Consider the following 23,848-nt stretch of genomic DNA (forward strand, 5'->3'; position numbering starts at 1 on the left):
CCCCCCACTCCCCCCCCCCCCCCCCCCCATAGGTGGGGCTGAGAGAGCTCCGAGAAGCTGTGACTAGCCCAAGGTCACCCAGCTGGGGTGCGTTGGAGTGCACAGGCTAATCAGAATTCCCCAGAGAAGCCTCCACAGCTCAAGCGGCAGAGCGGGGAATCAAACCCAGTTCCTCCAGATTAGAATGCACCTGCTCTTAACCGCTACGCCTGGAGAACTGCTCACCAGGGAAGCCCTGTGTACTTGGCTTGGGGAGCCCGATGGAGGCAACGCACTGTTCACCATCGATGGTCTGACGGGGTACGATGAACACTCACTCTCACCTGCCCACTGAGGGGACAGCCAGCAGAGGGCTAACCAGCCACCCCGCAGAAGTTGACAGCTTGCCTGCTGGAGGTTTTTCTCACTGAGGAGTGCTCGAGAGGGAGGGAAACCAACTCCTCCCCTCCCCAAGCGAAATACAGACCTTGAAAGTTATCCCAATTCTGGACCGAGGGGATGTGAACACCTGATGCACACCTGCTCTTCCATTCTCCTAAAAAAGGGATTCTCTTTGTAGCCCAAATTAGTGGCGCCCACCTGCTGTGTTTTGTGAGGATCCCGTTTTCACACTGTCCTTTTTGAGTGTGCCGGACGAGTTTCCTCCGGCCTGCTGCTGCTGCTCCTCCTCCTTCCTCTCCCTCTCCCGGTGCTTCTTAAGTTTCTTCTTGGTTTTTGAATGGAAGCCGTAGCTGTGCCGGCTTGCCTGGGCATAGTTCGTGGCTGGCCGAGTCGCCCCCAGCCTCTCGGCTGGCTCTGGCGGTTCAAAGTCCTTGTCGTGGTGGCTCACGTCGGCGCCAACATCGGGAAGGGGGTTGTGAGGTTGGGGTGGCTCCAGGGGCGGCAAAAGGGAGCCGGAGCCGACCGAATTCACGGCCGTGGGCAAGGAGGCCTCCTTCCCATTGGCCAAGTTCAGCTTGCCGTTGAAAACGAGCGGAGTCCTTTGGGTAAAGTGAGAGATCCGTGGCTTCTTGTTGGAGAGCGGGTCAATGAATTCCGACGGCTGAGTTCGTTTCTGGGGAAAAGGAACAGGAGACGAAACCCGATAAACCGACAAGCGAACGTGAATCCATGATAAACGACCCGATAAAATGAACACGAACCTACCTTAATCCGAGGCCTCTTCTGTACAAGCCCCTGAAAACATCTGGCAAACATTTTCAGAAAACCCCGTTTGTCCTCAAGAACGTTTCCTGGCCGCCATTTTGTGATGGTTCCTTTAATTCACTTCTCCTAGATCAGGGGTCTGCAACCTGCGGATCTCCAGATGTTCATGGACTCCAGATGTTCATGGACTCTTTTTATTTTGGTTGGGCCTGATCCACTGATAACATCGCGGGCCCTACCTATCTCCTCCCTTTCCTTGGCCTTGGTTCGGGCGCCTGTTTTAAACCATTTTTGTTTTAAAATACTTCTGCTATTTTAATTTATTGCTGCATAGGTTTTAAGGGATTAAGTTTTTATGTTGTTGATTTGTTGTTCGTTGGAACAGCCATGTTGTGAGCCGCCTCGAGCCCTTCGGGAATGAGGCGGCCTATAAGTTTAATAAATAAATAATAAATAAATACAAATCCCATCAGCCCCAATTGGCCATGCTGGCAGGGGCTGGTGGGAATTGTAGTCCATGAACATCTGGAGAACCGCAGGTTGCAGACCCTTGTCCCAGATCAAAGTCTCATGTTGCGATCCCTGAGGGGCCATGTCCAGTGGTGGGATCCAAAAATTTTAGTAACAGGTTCCCATGGTGGTGGGATTCAAACAGTGGCGTAGCGCCAATGGGACTGGGTGGGGCACGACGGGGGCATGGCCGGGCATTCCAGGGGTGGGGCTGTGGCAAGGACACAGCTGCTGCGCCGGTCCTTGGACGGGAAACGAATGCACGCAGGCGCAGGCTGCCATGTACACCTGTGCACCTCCTGCTAGACTGCTTCAAGTTCTGCGCGCTACTGCTGAGAGGAGGGGCGTAACGAAGGCAAAAATCACGTGGCAAAATCACCCATTAGTAACCCCCTCTCGGCACACACAAATAATTAGTCACCTACTCTCGGGAACCTGTGAGAACCTGCTGGATCCCACCTCTGGCCGTGTCTACATAGCTACGTAGATACGATCCCCCGAAACGAAACAAGGAAAACTGACGTAACAGTGCGAGGCCGCCGGAGCGAGCTCAGAAAGCGGCAAGTGGGATTTGTAGTCCATGAAATGTCCGAAGGGCCAGAGTGGAACACCCCTGCTTCAAAGACTTGGCACAGTCAAAAGACACCAAGTCCCCACCTGCAAGGAACCTAGAATCCAAACTCCGACAGAGGAGCGGATCGAGGGAGATAGACGAAGGACCCAGAGAACCAAAAATCACCTGATGTGGCCAAGACTCAATTGTCACCCCTTTTTTTTTAGAACAAGCCAGCTGGATCAGACCAGAGTCCATCTAGTCCAGCTCTCTGCTACTCGCAGTGGCCCACCAGGTGCCTTTGGGAGCTCACATGCAGGAGGTGAAAGCAATGGCCTTCTGCGGCTGTTGCTCCCAAGCACCTGGACTGTTTTTGGCCACCACGCTACCCACCCCTACTTCCAGGTCATTTATGAATAGGTTAAAGAGCACTGGTCCCAAAACGGATCCTTGGGGGACACCACTCCCTACATCTCTCCATTGTGAGAATTTCCCATTTACACCCACTCTTTGCTTCCTGTTGCTCAACCAGTTTTTAATCCACAGGAGGACTTCCCCTCTTATTCCTTGATCGCTGAGTTTTCTCAATAGTCTCTGGTGAAGAACTTTGTCAAAAGCCTTTTGGAAATCCAAGTAGACAATGTCCACAGGTTCCCCCTTATCCACATGCCTGTTTACACCCTCAAAGAACTCTAGTAAGTTTGTAAGACAGGATTTGCCTCTGCAAAAGCCATGCTGACTCTTTCTCAGCAGGTCTTGCTGTTCTATATGTTTTATAATTTTATCTTTAATGATAGATTCTACTAATTTACCAGGAACACCCTTTGCTGCCACACTGTCTCTAGGCTGGAAACCCGAGGCAAAGAAAAAGAATCTCTGATCACGGCAAGGCCAATAGGCTGTTGGTTCCCCCCCCCCCCCGCCCTCCACGCGAAGGGGGTGGCCCCTCAGTTCCCTAGCCCCTGCTTGCTTAGAGCTGCTCCCCAGCCCCGTGGTTCCCAGCATGGCTAACCAGGAGAAGCTGAGCCTCTGCAGCTTACCTGGGAAGGCGACGAGGACAAACTTGAACCATCTTTGGGTGGGCTTAAAGCAGGGTTCTCTGGGAGACAGCTGGCATTTTGCGGCTGGCAGAGTTTCCTGAAGGGAAAGAAGTGGGGGAGGGGGGGATATCAGACCCTTGACAAAGCAAGATGCTAAATTCCATGGCAATGTTATAGGAAAGGAAACACACCGAAAGGGCATAAATACAAAGCAATCAAGAAATAAAGGTTGGCTAAACCTTAAGAAAAAACAGCCCAATGCAAGGAATTAGTGCAATATGATTCGTGATAGCAATAATCTTGAATAACAATACTTAATAACACGAGTCTATATACTTCTAGCTAAAAGTGCAAAAGTACAGGTAAGCTTCACAATCCTGGCACGAAATAACATAAATCTGTATCAGCCAGATATCTCCAGACGTCTCATTTTATGGAACAGTCACTTATAGTCTCTGTGTGGTGAGACCAAGGTAAGCTCACCAAACCATCTACGAACGTATTGTTATTCAAGATTATTGCTATCACGAATCATACTGCACTCATTCCTTGCATTGGGCTGTTTTTTTCTTAGGGTTTAGTCAACCTTTATTTCTTGATTGCAATGTTATAGGAAAGTAAGAAAATAATTCAGGGTCCCGTTCTGGCTGGGAGTCTGCCTCCCTCCCACCCGCTCGGTTTAGTTCTGGTCCAGACAAAATCCGGCAGCCGTCACTCATCGCGGACACAAACGGGTACGTTTGCAATACTGATGCCCATGACATCAACCTAGCAAGAAGCACCTTTTCCTTTGAGGATGGGGCTCAGGTGGAAATCCAAGGCAAGGGAGAGCACAGCTGTGTTTCACCCATTTTATTTCAGGAGATACAGAAAGACCTTTTTCGCCAGGGGATTTTGACGGAGTCTGAACATCAAGCATCTTTTAACGGGAGAAGAGAGGAGGAATTTTTTTTGGGGGGGGGGTCCGCTATTTTCTTTTTGATTTTTGCCGGGAATGTTTTTCAACTATTACGGAAGATGCCCAGAACCACAAGGACAGGTGGCACATAAATGTTTTAATAAATAATTAATCTTGGCAATATTTGCAACTATCGTCGTAAGCCGCTTTGAACCATGAGGAAAGCTGGGATATAATAAATAATACAGAAGAGTCTGGAATTATACCACACTTTTTTCGATCGTAAGGAGTCTCAAAGTGGTTTACAAACTCCTTTCCCTTCCTCTCCTCACAACAGACAGCTTGTGAGGTAGGTGGGGCTGAGACAGAGAGAACTGTGACTAGCTCAAAATCATCCAGCAGGCTTCATGTGCAGGAACAGGGAATCCTGTTTGCGTTCATGTGGAGGAGGTAGGAATCAAACCTGGTTCCCCAGATTAGAGTCCACCTACTCATAGCCACTACACCACGCTGGTGGTATTGCGTTTCTGTCTGGCTGAAGGAATAATAGATCTCCTGGACCCAAATGCTGGGGTTTGTCGTCTTCTAGTTATTCAGAGGATCTTGAACGAAATGCTCAACAGGTGGCTACTTTGGATCCTTTTGGATTCCTAAGACCCCAGCTCAGCCAAAGGATGGCCATGTTTCAGCTCAGAAGCTTATGGGATCTGGACGTCACCCCCTTCTCCCAACTTTTCCTTTGGGGGGGCTGATCTGTAAACGGCACTGAAATCGTGTATTGTTGAAGGCTTTCACAGGAAGAATCAGTAGAACATGCAGGGGGGGTCCGGACACTCAAGGGGGGGTCCGGACACTCAAGGGGGCATCCAGAAACATAGGGACATGCAGGCAGGCATCAGGTCACGCAAAGGGGGATCTGGACACGCAGGGGGCGTCCGGACACGAAGGGGGGGCATCTGGACATGAAGGGGGGATGTGCGGATACGCAGAGAGGCCGTCCGGTCACGCAGGGGGGGTTGTCCGGACACATGGGGGCACCCAGACACGCAAGGGGGGTGTCGGACACTCAGGTAAGCGTCCGGAAACCCAACGAGGACGTCCGGACACTGAAGTAGGCATCCAGACATGCAGGGGGGACATCCAAACACACACAGGGGCCGTCCGGACATGCAGGGGGGCCGTTCAGACACGCAGGGGGCCGTCCGGACATGCAGGGGGGCCATTCAGACACGCAGGGGGCCGTCCGGACATGCAGAGGGGTCCGGACACTCAAGGGGGAGTCCGGACACGCAGGGGGCATCAAGACACCCGGGGGGGCATCTGGAAACTCAGGGGGGCCGTCCGGACACGCAGTGGAGCCATCAGGACATGCAGGGAGGGTGTCCGGACACGCAGGTGGGCTGTCCGGACATACAGGCAGGCGTCCGGACACGCAGGGGGTTTTCTGGGTTGTATGGTCGTGTTCCAGGTGAAACGTCAGGAGAAAATACGACTGGAACGTGGCCATACAACCCAGAAAACCCAAAACATCCGACACCAAAATCTCCATCCATCTGTGGTGAGAGACAAAAGGAGGCCTGTCACTCTGAATGGTCTTTGCAGCTTGACTTTTGTTCACGGTGTCACACACACACACACACACACCCAATTGGTTGGGATTGCTTGGAGAGGAGACAAACCAGGGGCAGAAATGAAAATTCATTGAAGTGGCAGCGCAGGCAGGGCGGGGAGAGTGGGGGAGGATGGCCGGACAGAGTTATCACCCCTTTGAAAAATTAAAAACACAACAGAGGGTTACTTGGAAGGCTTTGGGGGAAGGCAGCAATGTGAGCCTAAGGCCACATTTCAGTATTTCTATAGAACAGTGGTGGCGAACCTATGGCACGGGTGCCAGAGGTGGCACTCAGAGCCCTCTCTGTGGGCACACGCAAACAGAGTCCCCCCCCCCCCCCCGCCACACATCGAGGCTGACCTGGGCCGCTGGGCTCGATTAATAGCATTAAACCTAAGACCTAGTTTTGGGGAAGCAGTGTAGGTAACCCTGTTAAGCGCTGTTAAACCCCACTGATTTTCATGCGAAGAACTAAAGTGTGATCCTTTACCTGGGAGTAAGCTCCGTTGCTGGCAATGGCGCTTGCTTCGGAGTAAACCCTCCTAGGGTCGTGATTCACCCGTTGGAAGAGTTGCACGGTTGCAAAGCAAAGCCGCCGACTACCACCAAGTGTACTCCCGAGTAACGCCAACCGCTTTTTCTAAACTAAAACCTCAGTATTCAGGTTCAATTGCTGTGTTGGCACTTTGCGATAAATAAGTGGGTTTTGGGCTGCAATCTGGGCACTCGGTCTTGAAAAGGTTCGCTATCACTGCTATAGAACAATCTGTGCTCTTTAACACACACACCCCCCGCCCATTTTTAGGCTGAAAAAGGGGGTGGAGAAGGAGAGACTGCCTCCTCCTACCTTGATTCCCCCTCCCCCCAACTTTCCATCATTTTGGTTGTGGCTTCGACGCCTGCCTTTTTTGTTCTCGGCGGAAGGGAAAATCGGGCTCCCCCTTCTCCACCCGTTTCGTTTTTCTTGGGCCCAAACAGTTCCCTCCGCTGTTTAGCCCGGTTGGCTCAGCGGCGAGACGCTGTTGCTTTAAACAGGAGCCCGAAACGCCGGGAGCTCTGCAAGCAATGCAAACAGCACTGAAGCCAACTCAGAGCTGAATGGAAAATCACGACAGGCTGCAAAATATCTGACCCAAACTTTAAAAAAAAGAAAGAACAGCTCAGAAGGCTGTGCTATTTCTACACAGAAGCAGGCAGCCACGGCAACAAATAGAAAGGGCGCACGCCAGTAGTTGCCGTGGCTGTGGGAAGGGTTCCAGTGGTCAGGAAGGAGTGACGGTAGCAGATTTTTCTGAACATCTGACAGACGGGCAGCCAGTTCAAAGTGGCCACAGTTCTTCGGGTGTGGACAGAGAGGCTCCTGCCAGCATCTGAAGAAGAAGAAGGAGGTTTGGATTTATATCCCCCCTTTCTCTCCTGTAGGAGACTCAAAGGGGCTTACAATCTCCTTGCCCTTCCCCCCTCACAACAAACACCCTGTGAGGTAGGTGGGGCTGAGAGAGCTCCGAGAAGCTGTGACTAGCCCAAGGTCATCCAGCTGGCGTGTGTTGGGAGTGCACAGGCTAATCTGAATTCCCCAGATAAGCCTCCACAGCTCAGGCGGCAGAGCTGGGAATCAAACCCGGTTCCTCCAGATTAGATACACGAGCTCCTGCGCCACTGCTGCTGCACGAATGTCCTCAGCTAGTTGAATAGGCGCTGGACTGCTGGGCTGCGGGCCCCCCCGACGGAGGAAAAGGAAACGGCCCTGGATTTCTGCTGACTGCCACCTCAAGCGGCCATGGGCCCAATGAGAGGATATGTCTGTCTACCTCAGGACTTTGACTAGAAGCACTTCTCTGGGCCGCCAGGAAGACTGGCCCTAGGTCAGTGGTGGTGAACATATGGCACGGGTGCCAGAGGTGGCACTCAGAGCCCTCTCTGTGGGCACGTGCAAACAGAGCCCCCCCCCCCCCAATCTAGGCTGGCCTGGGCCGCTGGGCTCGATTATTAGCATTAAACCTAACACCTAGTTTTGGGCAAGCAGTGAAGGTAACCCTGTTAAACCCCACTGATTTTCATGTGAAGAACTAAAGCGCGATCCTTTACCTGGGAGTAAGCTCGGTTGCTGGCAATGGGGCTTGCTTCGGAGTAAACCCTCCTAGGGTCGTGATTCACCCATTGGAAGAGTTGCAGGGTTGCTTCAAAGCAAAGCCACCGACTGCCACCAAGCTTACTCCCGAGCAATGCACGCCTCGGAGCCAACAATTTTTTAAAACTAAAACCTTCAAGTTAAATTGCCGTGTTGGCACTTTGTGATAAATAAGTGGGTTTGGGGTTGCAATTTGGGCACTCAGTCTCGAAAAGGTTCGCCATCACTGCCCTAGGTCCTCGAACCAGCCGTCCCCTCTGCAGCCTAGATGCAGCTCCCAGAGAAACCTGGCATGAGTTTTCTGGTCAACAGGTGCTTCCACTCCATCGCCTGAGCCTGGCCTCTCGCCCTCTCTTCAGCAAGGGTGTTCCAGGGCGCCTTCAAGGACAAGACTGTCAGAATGGCAGAGGCGATCCCCAGAAAGAGAGCGGGACGTAGCTCCCTCCCTGCCCCCTCTCTCAACGCACAGCTGGGCACACAGCAAGTTGTTCTGGGAGACCTGGGGAAGACAGGGAGGTGGGAGGGGCCAGACCTTTTGCCTGAGTGGATCACAGGACCGTGTCATGTCATAAGAACATCAGAATAGCCTTGCTGGACCAGACCAACAACAACAAAACAACAAGGCTGGACCAGACCAGTGAGGGTCTACCTAGCCCCGTGGTGGCGAACCTTTGGAACTCCAGATGTTATGGACTACAATTCCCATCAGCTCATGCCAGCATGGACAATTGGCCATGCTGGCAGAAACTAATAAGGAGCCATAGTCCAGTCTGGGATTACAAAGGTTCGCCACCACTGACCTAGCCCATCACCCAGTCTCCCACAGTGGCCAACCAGATCATCTGGAGCATGGGTGTCAAACTCGCGCCCCTCCAGATGTTATGGACTACTGTAGTCCATAACATCTGGAGGGCCGCGAGTTTGACACCTGTGATCTGGAGGCAGTGGTGGGATCCAAAAATTTTAGTAACAGGTTCCCATGGGGGTGGGATTCAAACTGTGGCGTAGCACCAATGGGGCTGGGCGGGGCATTCCGGGGCATGGCCGGGCATTCCGGGGGCGGGGCATTCCTGGACAGGGCTGTGGCAAGCACGCAGCTGCTGTGCCGGTCCTTGGGCGGGAAACGAATGCACGAGGCGCAGGCTGCCACGCAATCCGGTGGACCTCCTGCTAGACTGCTTCAAGTTCTGCGCGCTACTGCTGAGAGGAGGGGTGTAACTAAGGCACAAATCACGTGGCAAGATCACCAATAGTAACCCCCTCTAGGCACACACAAATAATTAGTAACCTACTCTCGGGAATCTGTGAGAACCTGCTGGATCCCACCTGTGATCTGGAGGGCTAAAACCAGGCTTAGAGGTGGAGGCCCTTGAGGAGATCTCCCAGCACTGCCATTCAGAGGCTGACTGCCTCGTAATGGGAAGATCCCCTTCAGTCACCAGGGCTATTAGCCACTGACAAGACGTCTTCTTCGGGACCCTGTCTAACCCCCTTTAAAATCCTGCGGCCATCACTACATCCTCTGGCAGTGTCAGGCAGAGGATCCCATTTTGGAGCATCCCCACCACTTCGTGCCCGGCAGGGCACATCTCCCTACATTAAGCGGCTATCCAGAGGTTCATGGACTACAATTCCCATAAGCCCCTGCCAGCATGATGCTGGCAGGGGATGATGGGAACTGTAGTCCATACCCTCTGGAGAGCCGCCGGTTTGACACCTGTGGGCTAGAGACTCATAAACAAATGGAAACCCAAACCCAACCTGTAAATAAGTCAGGCACCGGAGGGTTGAACAAAGCAGAGGGAATATTAAAACCTTAAGTACGTATAAAGCATTTTTATTACTCTGTACTCACAAGAATTATATTAAAAACATTTACAGCTATTTAAAATTGTGGCAATTCAATGGAAATATCAATCCAGGAGTTGCATCTCCAACAATGCAAAAAAAACCCCGCCACAACAACAACACATAAACTGTTACAATGCAAAAATAACTAGATAACCAAACCAGCAAGTCTCCAATCAAATGTATGTCTTATAACAGTGATGGCGAACCTTCTCGAGACCGAGTGCCCAAATTGCAACCCAGAACCCACTTATTTATCGCAAAGTGCCAACAGGGCAATTGAACCTGAATACTGATGTTTTAGTTTAGAAAAAACGGTTGGCTCCGAGGCGTGCGTTACTCGGGAGTAAGCTTGGTGGTAGTCGGTGGCTTGGCTTTGAAGCAACCGTGCAACTCTTCCGACGGGTGAATCACGACCCTAGGAGGGTTTACTCAGAAGCAAGCCCCATTGCCAGCAACCGAGCTTACGCCCAGGTAAAGGATCGCGCTTTAGTTCTTTGCATGAAAATCAGTGGGGTTTAACAGCGCTTAACAGGGTTACCTTCACTGCTTCCCCAAAACTAGGTCTTAGGTTTAATGCTAATAATCGAGCCCAGTGGCCCAGGCCAGCCTAGATGTGGGGGGCGGGGGGGACTCTGTTTGCATGTGCCCACAGAGAGGGCTCTGAGTGCCACCTCTGGCACCCGTGCCATAGGGTCGCCACCACTGTCTTATAACTACAGCACACAGCCGTCTCCACTCATTTAGGAGTTCCTATTTTAAGTAGTGTCGAGAGTACTACCAACCTGTTCATACCGGATCATCCCGGTTGGGTTATTTACAAAAAATTACAAATCATATATTACAACAGTGCAAAAATAACCAAACTGGTATGCTCCAGAATGGACAGGTTGGTAGTAATCTGATGCCGCTTAAAACAGGAACTCCTAAATGAGCAGAGATGGTTATTTGCAGTAATTATAAGACCTAGGTTTAAATGGAGTCCTACATACACCCTCTCCTACGGGTCCGGTTATCTGGTTATTTTTGCACTATTGTAATATATGATTTGTGATTTTGTGTGTTATTAATATAACCCTTGGGAGTACAGTGTAATAAAAATATTTTGTACACACTTAATATTTTGTATATACTTAAGGCTTTAATACTCTCTCAGAGAGCCAGCGTGGTGTAGTGGTTGAGCAGGTGCACTCTAATCTGGAGAACCAGGTTTGATTCCCCGCTCTGCCACTTGAGCTGCGGAGGCTTATCTAGGGAACTGGATTAGCCTGTGCCCTCCCACACACGCCAGCTGGGTGACCTTGGGCTAGTCACAGTTCTTCGGAGCTGTCTCAGCCCCACCTACCTCACAGGGTGTTTGTTGTGAGGGGGGGGAAGGGAAAGGAGATTGTCAGCCCCTTTGAGTCTCCTGCAGGAGAGAAAGGGGGGGATATAAATCCAAACTCTTCTTCCTCTTTTTCTACATTTGAGTGAATTTTCCTTATTTCACTATATTCCGAATGAACCATTCGAACTCAGTTAAAGGTCTATTTAATTGACCTTCAGAAGTTGATATTTCTGCAATCCCTTCTTTAAGTCCAGAGATGACTATTATTATGTAAAAGCATAGCGTTTGCATTCATTAAAGGAATTGCTATCCCTAAAAACAATTTTTGGTAGAAGCAAATTTTGGATAAAGAGATGTAATAGGACACACAATCCTCTTTCCCATTTCCTAATGCTCTAATCTGGAGTACTGGGTTTGTTTCCCCATGCTTACGCATGCAGGCCTGCTGAATGACCTTGGGCCAAGCACAGTTCTCTCAGAACTCTCTCAGCAGTCCTGAGCGGCAGATTTCTCCAGATCTCATACCAACAAAGAACGTGTCCCTGCTCACAAAAAGCCATCGAAACAATCAAGCACATCCTCCTAGATTGCGAACTATATGCTTCATCTAGAAGACAATACATAGACCCATACACTGAGAACTATGCCTACTCATTAGACAAGGTCAAATCTTTCTATCTGCTTTGTGATCAGTCTCCTCAGAGATCCCTAGACGTTGCCAAATTCCTGGCGCTGGCACAACAGATTCGCCACAGATTTTAGTTTATTTATTTATTTATTGTTTTAACTGCTGGAAATATCTTTTACTTATTTTATTGACGTATTTTAACTTGATTCTCCTCAACCTCTCTGTTGTATTTTAAACTCATGCCAATAAAAGGTTGATGATAATGATGATGAACTCTCTCAGCCTCCCCTGCCTCACAAGCCTCTGTTGCGGGGAGAGGAAGGGAAGGCGTTTGCAAGCCTCTTTTGAGACTCGCTAAGGTTGAGAAAAGCGGGGCACAAATCCAAACTCTGCTTCTAAGGCACTGCTTCAAAGTCCTTCAGAGCTCTCTCAGCCCCACCTACCTCACAGGGGGTTTGTTGTGAGGGGGGAAGGGGAAAGGAGTTTATAAGTCCCTTTGAGTCTCCTTACAGGAGAGAAAGGGGGGCGGGATGTAAATCCAACTTTTCTTCTTCTTCTTCTGCATTCCTCAACCGTTTGGTTCAAGATTCAAGCTACACATGCCTTAGAATTCTGATCCTCCCAGTGACGACCCACAAAGCGTCAAAGAACATAAAAACAAACAAGGAGGAGGAGGTCCCAATCCTGAAACTGGATCTACTACCGGAAAGGAAACCTTTTTCTGAGCAGCAGCTGGTCTCCTTCCGAATACCCGGGCCAGTCTTTCTGAACTTCTTTGTAGAGACAATCCTTTAGGGTACACGTCCCATCTTTAGTGTTCACATTTGCAATCTGTGAGGAGGGGGCGGGGAAGGAGGGGAGAGAGAAAGCAAGTAACACGACAGGTAAGAAATGTTCACATACCCTGGGAGGAAGTAATGCAGACCAGATGTGCCCAGCGGCTGCCCACCAACACTCATTCCCAGCAAAGTACAGAGTTCATATGTGCCGGACCCCAGGTCAAAAAATAACAGAAACCGTAGATTTGCTCTAAAGCACAGGTGTCAAACTCGTGGCCCTCCAGATGTTATGGACTACAGTTCCCATCATCCCCTGCCAGCATGATGCTTTAGTCCATGACGTCTGGAGGGCCGCGAGTTTGACACCTGTGCAAAAGTCTTCATTTCAAAGTGAAAGGTAAACATTGGCAAAGCCGATTCTGAAGCCCCCGTGCAAACTGTCAGGCTCTCGAACGTGGCAATAACAGAGACCGTAGGAAAGTCCTAAAGCAGTTTATTTCTACAACGCGTAGAGTAACAGAGAAAGCTGAATCTAAGCTCTCCCGCTTAAATCCAGAGATTATATCCTTCAACCCCCCCCCCCCCATTTGACCCACGCCAAATGTGCTTCACAAATTGTATAACATTTGCACTACAGAGCTTCAAGGGACCTGGGAACCGTTCGCACCTTCTTGCAGGAGAGCTGGCGCCAGGGAATTGCCAGGGAGGGGAGAGGGAAACAGGAAAGCATTTACAGGAAAACATTTGCAATTCTTACACAGCAAGACATCTGGGCACTGACAGGCTTGGTCCTGACACAAACTCCTTGCCGAGATCACCCAAGATCCCCACCCCCCTGTAACCCAACGGTTCACTCTACCCCTAGAACAGGGCTCTGCAACCTGCAGCTCTCCAGATGTTGATGGACTACAAATCCCATCAGCCCCTGCCAGCATGTCCATGAACATCTGGAGAGCCGCAGGTTGCAGAGCCCTGCCCTGGAACAAAAGATGAGAGAGCTGGGAACATTTCCCACTTGATAAGCAGATGCTCTTCCTGGGTCCAAGGCTGCAGACAGTGAAAGCCTGATAACCAGAGGTGGGATCCAGCAGGTTCTCACAGGTTCCCAAGAGTAGGTTACTAATTATTTGCGTGTGCCGAGAGGGGGTTACTAATGGGTGATTTTGCCACGTGATTTTTGCCTCAGTTACGCCCCTCCTCTCAGCAGTAGCGCGCAGAACTGGAAGCAGTCTAGCAGGAGGTGCACCGGTGTGCGTGGCAGCCTGCGCCTGCGTGCATTGGTTTCCTGCCCAAGGACCGGCGCAGCGGCTGCATCCTTGCCACAGCCCCGCCCAGGAATGCCCCGCCCCCGGGATGCCTGGCCACGCCCCCGTCGTACCCCGCCCAGCCCCACTGGCGCTACGCCACAGTTTGAATCCCACCAGCATGGGGACCTGTTGCTAAAATTTTTGGATCCCACCACTGCTGATAACTGGACACCTGCCGAGAAGAAAGCCTCACAGTTTGCTTGCAAATGCCCGCCACCCCCAACTGCCAGGCTCCGGCCTGACAACATGCCAGTGGAGGCCCCGAAGCCACGTGGCATTTGGAATCCTGAAAAAGACGCAGCTTGCAATTTTTTAAAAAGAAGAACCAAGCTGCTCGCCCTTCTGAATGCAGAACTGCATTTCCGACACAGCTCTTAGCAGGAAGGAAGCAAGCTCTGCTAAAAAGTGGAACCCTGGAGTGAGCGTTTCGGGAAGGAATCGTATTTTAGCAGGTCTCAGAATCGGGCAGCACGTCATTTATTTATTCATTTTTACTTATTTACAATTGATTTTGTATATCGCCCCTCCCCCGAAGGGCTCTGGGCGGTGAACAACACGATAAAACAACAATTACATTAAAACCCCATTAAAACAGCAGATTAACAAGATGACATTGGCGTCCAGCATAAAACTTCATAAACCCACCCTGGGAAGAAACAAGATAAGAGAGCGGAGGGTCCCCATAAGTATTAAGGGGCCCAGAGTGTAAAGGGGAGGGGAAAGGGCCGCACATCAGCGGCCGCCCCCCCAAAAAGCCTGGTGGAACAATTCGGTCTTACAGGCCTTGCGGAACTCTCCAAGATCCCGCAGGGCCCGGACAGTTGGTGGTAAGGTGTTCCACCAGGCAGGGGCCAGGGCTATAAAGGCCCTGGCCCAGGTAGTGGCCAGCCGCATCATCCTCACAAATGCTCAGAGCCAGAGACATGCAGTTGGGCAAAAACACGCTTCTGTACTTCCCAATGGCACAGGACAAGGTCCCAGCTGGCTGTCTCGTTTTTTCCCCAAACCTATTTCAAAATTTCACACTGCCCGGCTGGGATCAGACCCAGTTGAACTGGACAGGGACTCTCTTCCCCAATAGCACAAACAGCGAGATGCGTCGGGAAGCGAAGTTCAAGAGGCACAAGAAGCTGCACCACCAGCATTCAGAACAGTGCTGCTGCTTGTGGAGGCTCTGTTAAAACTAACACCTCAAAGTGTGACCAGCGAAACATAAGAACGAGCCTGCTGGATCAGACCAGAGCCCATCTAGTCCAGGGGTCTGCAACCGGCGGCTCTCCAGATGTTCATGGACTACAATTGGCCATGGTGACAGGGGCTGACGGGAATTGTGGTCCACGAACATCTGGAGAGCCGCCGGTTGCAGACCCCTGATCTGGTCCAGCACTCTGCTACTCGCAGTGGCCCCCCAGATGCCTTTGGGAGCTCACCTGCAGGATGTGAAAGCAAGGGCCACCTGTGGCTGCTGCTCCCGAGCACCTGGTCTGCTCAGGCCTTTGCAGTCTCACATCAAGGAGGATCAACCTGCCACAGATTCCACCTTTGGGTTGCAAGGGAAGGGAAGGGAAGTCTTTGGATGATGTGCCATACCCAGACTGACCTGCTGCAAGAGACTATCCAGGGAATCTTTGTCCGGCTGAGCCAGGCCATCTTTCTGCAGCCTCAAGATCAGCTCCGGTTTCTTGTAGGGCTTCACGGCCAGCAAATGCACCAGCCGGTCTCTGAAGGGCCGCTGAGACACAGCGGTTTTGCCTTTCCGGATGGCACTGGCAAGGTTGACGGGCGTCGGCCGCTTCCGGGAGGGCACCGTGTCGGAGGCTCCGGGTGCGGGTCTGCGCCTCTGGACCTTTTTGCCTAAGGATTTGGGGGAGGGGAGGGGAGACAGCAGCGAGAGAGAATGCAAACGCTCGAGCTGGCCCAGTTCTGCCGAAAGCCGTGGAGCTGTGCGGCTCCCCAACACTGCGATGTCCTCTCAAGCCGCGGAGCAAATGCAAGAGGAAAATGTACCCAGCTATAAGCCAGGGAGGCAGGCCTCAGGCAAGAGGTCTGGCCACAGCAGGTGCTTCAACATCAAATCTTTCCACTTCAAAAATAAACAAAGGAAATGTGGACACGCTTGCCGGAGGTGGACCCCACAACTAGCACTAGCAAGGTTGCGCTCGGCAGGTTGCGCTCTGCGCTCGGCAGAGGCCAATTTACAGGAGATCCTCGCCCCCTCCATGATGCGGCTGGCCTCCACTAGGGCCAGGGCTTTTACAGCCCTGGCCCCTGCCTGGTGGAATGCTCTTCCTCCAGCTGTCCGGGCCCTGTGGGACCTAAATGAGTTCCGCAGGGCCTGTAAGACTGAGTTATTCCGCCGGGCTTTTGGGGAGGCCGGCTGCTGATGTGCCCATTAACAACTGAGACCCGCTGTTCCCCTCTTGGAGGAGTTAGAGGAGTTCTAATGGTTGAACGCCATCTGTTTTAAATGGTTATGAACCTTGTGCGCCGCATTTTAACTGGTACCAATTTTAGTATTTTACCTTGTTTATCCACTTGTCTGTATTTATGTTGTAAACCGCCCTGAGCCCTCCGGGGGAGGGCGGTATAAAAGTGGAACAAATAAATAAATAAAATAAACTGCTTCATGACAGTCAGATTCAAATCCAGTTAACGTCATGGAGACCCACAAGATTTGGTGGTAGTAGCTCCCCCCGTCAGATGTGGTACTGTCTGGTATCTGATGGTGGGAGCGTTGACTTTCCAAAGCTTACAGCCTGAAAATCTTACTGGGTCTGTATCGTGCTACTGGATCCAAATCTATAGCCATTCTAATGCAGACCAAGAGAGGCATCCTATGAAGCAAGTGCTGTAGTGGGGTGCTGTGTGGTTTCCGGGCTGTATGGCCGTGTTCTAGCAGCATTCTCTCCTGACGTTTCGCCTGCCTCTGTGGCTGGCATCTTCAGAGGATCTGATGCATCAGATCCTCTGAAGATGCCAGTACCACAAGCATCGAGAATGCTAAATTTCGACCAGCTTCTAACCTGTTCCGGCCATGAAAGCCGTCGACAATAAACTGCTGTAGTGATTGGAAGGCATATGCCCAAAGTCACAGTCTAGGACAGTGGTGGCAAACCTACGGCACAGGTGCCAGAGGTGGCACTCAGAGCCCTCTCTGTGGGCACGTGCAAACAGAGTTCGTCATGTGGTGGGAAATAGCCCTCCCCCCCACCCCCCAACATCTAGGCTGGCCTGGGCCGCTGGGCTCTATTAACATTAAACCTAAGACCTAGTTTGGGGGAAGCAGTGTAGGTAACCCTGTTAAGCCGCACTGATTTTTCATGTGAAGAACTAAAAAAGTCGCGATCTTTTACCTGGGGAATGCTTCGGTTGCTGGTAGTGGGGCTTGCTTCTGAGTAAACCCTCCTAGGGTTGTGATTCACCCGTTGGAAGAGTTGCACTGTTGCTTCAAAGCAAAGCCACCGACTACCACCAAGCTTACTCCCGAGTAACGCACGCCTCGGAACCAACTGTTTTTTCTAAACTAAAACCCCAGTATTCAGGTTAAATTGCCGTGTTGGCACTTTGCAATAAATAAGTGGGTTTTGGGTTGCAATTTGGGCCCTCGGTCTCGAAAAGGTTCACTATCGGTGGTCTAGGAGCCAGAATTAGGCCCTGAACATTTCCAAGAGCGGGCGGAGGGATTTAAAAGGCCGAGGGCTCTCTCCTTCCTGCTTCCGTCTCTCTTGCTCTTATCAAGTTCTCTGCGCAAGAGAAGCTCTTTGGTGAGACAAAATCTGCAGATGTCAATTAAAACCACAGGACAGGAAGGACCGTGAGTGCCCTATTTGTGCACGGGGGGGATGGTAGAGGAGGGCTACCTGTAAGCAGTTTGCTTGCAAAAGTACCTTTCAGAATGGCCCTTGAATACACATAAGAAGAAGAAGAAGAGTTTGGATTTATATCCCCCTTTCTCTCCTGCAGGAGACTCAAAGGGGCTGACAATCTCCTTGCCCTTCCCCCCCTCTGGCAGCAAACACCTATGTGAGGTGGGTGGGAGCTGAGACAGCTCGAAGAACTGTGACTAGCCCAAGGTCACCCAGCTTGGCGTCGCGTGGGAGTGCACAGGCTAACCTGGAATTCCCCCCAGATAAGCCTCCCACAGCTCAGGCTGACAGAGCTGGGGAATCAACCCGGTTCCTCCAGATTAGATACACAAGCTCTTAACCTCCTACGCCACTGCTGCTCCCAACCAAAACTTGCCCTCAACGTCATCTTGCCATGCCCCCATATCCCACACAGCCCTACACAAGGGCACTGAAGCGTATGCGTCGACCACAACCTTATTATTTACTTGTAAGCATCATATTGGTGGCTGCCTTCGTGGGATATTCTTAGGGTGTTGTGCAGTTCCGAGGCTGTATAGCCCGTGCTCCAGTAGCATTTTCTCTCCTGCCGTTTACGCCTGCATCTGTGGCTGGCATTTTCAGAAGATCCTCTGAAGATGCCCGCCACAAACTCTGGCAGCATTCAGAAGCATCTACTAGAAATTCTGACCCGTGATCCTCTGAAGATGCCAGCCACAGATGCAGGCAAAACGTCAGGGGAAAATGCTATTAGAACATGGCTATACAGCCTGGAAACCACACAACCCCCCAGTGATTCTGGCCATGAAAATAAGCCGACAATACACAGCCACAATAGTCTTCCACATTGTCCAGAGCCTTGTGAAGCAGGAGACAGATTTTGCCACTCCCCAGGGCCCCACCCTCTTAAGAGCGGCTCAGAACACCGCCGCACAAAGGCCACAAGCAGTGTCCCCAGGCCTACCGACATAAGGGCCTCCGGGCTTGATGACGATGGCACTTCTGCTCCGCGTCTCCTCCTCCGCCTGGGCCATGCTCTGCTTGGCCTTCTGGTAGGATTCGTCAGTGGCACAGACGGTGATTTTATCCTGGACGGTGCCGAGACAATCCAGCTGGATGTCCCCGTCGCTGGAGGACAAAAATAAGACGAGAGAAAATAATGAGCCAACAAGGAAGCGGGCAGAAGGAGCGGCTCCGAGGGAGGGGACGGTGCTGGCAGGGACGTAGCCACGCTTCCTGAACCCGAGGGCAGCCCGGCTGGACCCCAGCGAAGGCACGCCTGGCCTGGGGCAGAAGCCAATGCGTTCCCTGGCCTCCGCACCTGGCGTTTCACCTTCACCAGAAGCAGCTGACAAGCAGGCCCTCGTACGGACTCCCAAGACCCACTCACCTGGACTCATATTGCTGGATGCAGTCGAAGCTCCCCTGGGGACTGTCCCCTTTACCCGATGTGGGAGAGAATTAGCGAGAAGCGATCGAGACTTGGTCCCAGACTGTCCGGCCTGGGTATCGAGATGTGCTGCTTGGAAGAGGAAGAGGGCTGCTTAGGGGACGCCTCAACTCTTAACTTTTAGCACGGAAAGAAGAAACAAAGCGAGAGACACGGGGAGCGGTCCTAATCATTCACGGCCAGGAGGACTCGGAGAAGCCACCGTACATCATCTCGTCCGGCACTGCTGGGTTAGGGTTCCCCTCCCTTGCATGACACCCCTCCCTCCTCTTCCCGTGCATGCCACCCCTTACTCCCTCCCCTCCCCTTGCATGCCACTCCTTACTCCCTCCCTCCCTCCTCTCCCTCCCCTTACTCCCTCCCCTCCCTCTCCTTCCCGTGCATGCCTCCCCTTGCATGCCACCCCTTACTCCCTCCCTCCCCTTCCTTTGCATGCCACTCCTTACTCCCTCCCCTCCCTCTCCTTCCCGTGCATGCCTCCCCTTGCATGCCACCCCTTACTCCCTCCCTCCCCTTCTCTTGCATGCCACTCCTTACTCCCTCCCCTCCCTCTCCTTCCCGTGCATGCCTCCCCTTGCATGCCACCCCTTACTCCCTCCCCTCCCATGCCACTCCTTACTCCCTCCCCTCCCTCTCCTTCCCGTGCATGCCTCCCCTTGCATGCCACCCCTTACTCCCTCCCTCCTCTTGCATGCCACCCCTCCCTTTCCCTCTTCCCTCGCATGCCACCCCTCCCTAACCCTGGCAACCTAAAAGAAGGTTCTGGACAGAGAAAGGTCTTTTCCAACCACCTATGAGATGTCTGTGCGCACAGACTCACTTGGGAAAGTTCCACAAGCAGTGAATGGGCCAAGCCAGAGAGATAGGACCCCCCCTTGCTGCTGAATGTCTGAATTGCATCTATTCATTTTCTTTAGAACAAGAGTATCGTGACAGGATAGTTGCCGCGAGGAAAACATGTTCCCCCTTAACTATGCTCATTCCTCTAGAACACGGGCACATCGCTAACGATCTCTTCTTTCTTTTAAATGCAAAACAAAGAAGAGCTATGTCTCTTGCCCAATTTAATATAATGCCCTCTATGCTAGATACCAACAAATGAATAAGCGAAGAGAGCGATGCCCATGTAATAATTGAGACCCAAATTGGAACTCGATCCAGTCACTCTCTTCCACTGTGCAAGATTTGCTAAAGCTAGGATGAACCAATCACTCCTTCCTTCACTCTTATATAATCCACTAACTGATGCTCTTAAGATTCCTTTAATCTTAGACAACCCTGATCCTACTGTTTGTGCGAATGTAGCTAGTTTTTTATTAAATGTTATAGATATCTCTCTAGATTATATTAATCCATTAAAGGGTTAGTAATATATTAGTAGTCGTAGTAACATTATAATGTTGTTTATTTGATGTTCTATGCCTGTTATTTGAGCTCCTTCAGCCAAAGTAATTTGTATTTTGGGGTGCTGTGTGGTTTCCGGGCTGTATGGCCATGTTCTAGCAGCATTCTCTCCTGACGTTTCGCCTACATCTGTGGCTGGCATCTTCAGAGGATCTGTTGGTAATACAGCAAGTGGAGTATATACACCTGTTGGAGAGTCCAGGGTGGGGGAAGAACCATTCTCCAACAGGTATCTATACTCCACTTGCTTTACTACCAACAGATCCTCTGAGGATGCCAGCCACAGACGCAGGCGAAACGTCAGGAGAGAATGCTGCTACAATACGGCCATACAGCCCGGAAACCACACAGCACCCCAGTGATTCCGGCCGTGAAAGCCTTTAACAATACAATTTGTGTTTTAGCTCTTTCTGTATTTTACAGTCTGTCCTGTCTGAACAGCACAGAACTGGGGGTGGGGGAGTGCTGGTGTTAACCAGAAACGTACCCTACAAACCCCTTCTGCCAACCCCAAGTATTGTGGGGGCGGGATATCTGGGTGCTGTCACTCAAGCAGTGTTCCTAAGGCCGGCAGGGAGGGAGGGAGGGAGGGAGGGAGGGAGGGGCAGGAAGCTCCCAAATGCGAAAACTCTTTCCCAGGAAGGGGAAGGTGACGACACGCTCGTCTTCAACCTGCAGATAACTTCCGCGCAAAGGCAGCCGGCAGTTCCAGGAACGTCTCTGGGCTTCCCGAAGGGCAGCTGGGCCAGTGATGGCGAACCTTTTTCGAGACCGAGGTGCCCAAGCTCGCAATCCAAAACCCCACTTGTTATGCATAGAAAGTGCCAACAAGGGCAAGGTAACCTGAGCGCTGAGGTTTTAGTTTAGAAAAAAAAAGCGGTTGGCTCCGGTGATCTGCGTTACTCGGGGCCAAGCAAAGCTGCCCAATGGTGAGTCGGTGGCTTTGCTTTGAAACCATAACGTTGCAACTCTTCAACGGGTGAATCCACACACGACCCTAGGAGGGTTTACTCAGTAACAAGATTACATTGCCAACAACCGAGCTTACTCCCAGGTAAAGGATCAAGCGCTTTAGTGCTTCGCTACGAAAATCAGTGGGGTTTAATAGGGTTACCACCACTGCTTCTAAAACTAGGTGTTAGGTTTAATGCTAATAATGTCGAATAGCCCAGCCGGCCCAGGCCAGCCTAGATATTGTGTGGGGGGGGGGGCCGGGCACTCTGCTTGGCGATGCCAGAGGGAGCTCTGTGTGCCACCTCTGGCACCCGTGTCATAGGTTCGCCACCACTGAGCTAAACATTTGTCCCTGTTTCGTGCCAATCGAAACCGAGGCCTGGCGCTTTTGTAGAATTTCTTTGACAGCTTCGCTAACCCGGTGCCCACAAGGGAAATGCCTGTGAGGCAGCAAAGGGTCCATGACCCGAGCGGCTTACGAGTCCCCAATTAACATGTCGTTAAGGGTGAGCTCGTTTGGGTACTGGAGCAAACCTGGTGAGGAAGCTCCCGGGAAGTTATTTTTTTACCCGGCGGCTTGAGGGGCCTCTGGGCTGCTTTCGGCAAGAGGTTGAGAGCTCCGTGGGTACCCAGATGCTGCTGCCGCGCCATACCTCTTATAAATAGATCGGGCTGCAGCTGCGACTTTTGCCTTTCTTACAAGCAATTGTTTGGGAGAAAAAAAGAAGAGGTTTTAGAAACGCATCCAGTTTCGAACAGCTGGGGAGAATTAGCCTCTTGGGCAAGAAAAGAGCCGGCCTATTTCCTGGTGGAGAGTCAGCTCACAACTAGAATGTTATTTTTAAAGGGGCTGGTCTGCTAAAGAGCCACCCGAGGGCTGGGACTTTCCAATGGGCTAATTCCAGTCCCATGGCCCAACTTTGCTTTTGCCCCGAGCTCCAGGCCTTGGTTAGGACAATGCACTCGGCTTCAGAAACATGGGGGCAGCAGCTCATAAGAACATAAGAACAAGCCAGCTGGATCAGACCAGAGTCCATCTGGTCCAGCTCTCTGCTACTCGCAGTGGCCCACCAGGTGCCTTTGGGAGCTCACATGCAGGAGGTGAGTCCCTCGTTCACATACCTTTCTGGTGGCCCCTCCTCCTTTCCCCTAGCCAGCCTGATCGCTCAGGATGCAATCATTTTTCCATTCAAGCATTTTCATCCTGACCTTCCACCATAATATGGTTGGTTCCCCCTTTCTCAATTATTGCCACAACCACACCTCTGGGGTAAGTGAGGCTGAGAGCATGTGATTGGGGGGAGGGGAGAAGGAGGGGGATAGAGACACAAGTGCCTCATCATCATCATGCTCATCACTATCATCCTCATCACCACCATCATCATCAATTAAATTTAGTACACCCTCCCATCCCCACAGCGCTCTGGGTGGTTTACAACAAAACAATGATAATACAGTAAAACCAACATACAACTTAAATAAATACATTAAGATCTGATCCAGATTAAAACCCAATTTTAGGTGGCGCCCTAGAGCCCTTATGCTCCCTACTGGGAGGGGCTGACAAGATTCAACCATCGGCTGATGGCGTAAAAGAATATTGCAACGGGGGAGCGGACAGTCAGCGACCGGCTCCTCCAAAGGCCTGGAGAGGCAGCTTTGTTTTACAGGCCCTGCGGAACTCATGTAGGTCCAGCAGGGCCCGAATAGCTGGAGGGAGAGCATTCCACCAGGCTGAGGCCAGGGCAGTAAAGGCCCTGGCCCAGGTGGAGGCCAGTCACATCATTGAGGGGCAGGGGACCAGAAGCGTAGCTAGGGAAAATGGAGCCCGGTGCAAAATCTGAGTTTTGCTGCTCACCCCCATATTCATTTACGTTTTTTGTATTTGTTAGTGTTTTTTCAGTTTTCAGCCTGCAGGGGGCACAGTTTTTAGGATAGCAGCATCAACATTTCAGGGTATCTTTTACCAGCCAGGTTTGGTGAAGTTTGGTTCAGGCGGTCCGAAGTTATGGACTCTCAAAGGTGTAGCCCCCATCTCCTATTAGCTCCCATTGGAAACAATGGGGGATGGGGGCATCCCCTTTGGGAGTCCATAACTTTGGACCCCTTGAACCAAACCTCACCTAACTTGGGTGGTATCATCAGGAGAGTCCCCCAAAAACTCCCTGAAAATTTGGTGCTGCTAGCCTAAAACCTGCGCCCCCTGCAGGCCAAAAACTGAAAAATACTTTAAAAAATACAAAAAACAAACCTGAAATTTTTGCAGGGCCCCCCAGCATGCGCACCTCCCGGCCCCCTTGTAGCTCCGCCTCTGCCGGGGACCACCAGTAAATGCGCCTTTGTAGAGCGCAGAGGCCGAGTGGGGGCATATGGGGTAAGACGATCTCGAAGGTATGAGGGCCCCAGGCCACAAAGG

The 23,848-nt window shown here is 51.5% G+C and overlaps 1 protein-coding gene across 1 annotated transcript in view; it reads right to left on the reverse strand.

Moving 5' to 3' along the window:
* Nucleotides 1–263: 263 nt before the first annotated feature.
* ELL (elongation factor for RNA polymerase II) overlaps nucleotides 264–23,848 on the reverse strand; it is a 52,232-nt gene continuing 28,647 nt past the window's right edge. Inside the window, 7 exon segments of the mRNA XM_048495735.1 lie at nucleotides 264–1,054; nucleotides 3,250–3,346; nucleotides 12,397–12,524; nucleotides 15,380–15,633; nucleotides 18,589–18,752; nucleotides 19,015–19,064; nucleotides 19,066–19,143. Coding sequence (XP_048351692.1) covers nucleotides 566–1,054; nucleotides 3,250–3,346; nucleotides 12,397–12,524; nucleotides 15,380–15,633; nucleotides 18,589–18,752; nucleotides 19,015–19,064; nucleotides 19,066–19,143 — 1,260 coding nt within the window. The 3' untranslated portion in view covers nucleotides 264–565.

Source organism: Sphaerodactylus townsendi, linkage group LG05 (genome assembly GCF_021028975.2).
Source record: "Sphaerodactylus townsendi isolate TG3544 linkage group LG05, MPM_Stown_v2.3, whole genome shotgun sequence".
Lineage (NCBI taxonomy): Eukaryota > Metazoa > Chordata > Lepidosauria > Squamata > Sphaerodactylidae > Sphaerodactylus > Sphaerodactylus townsendi.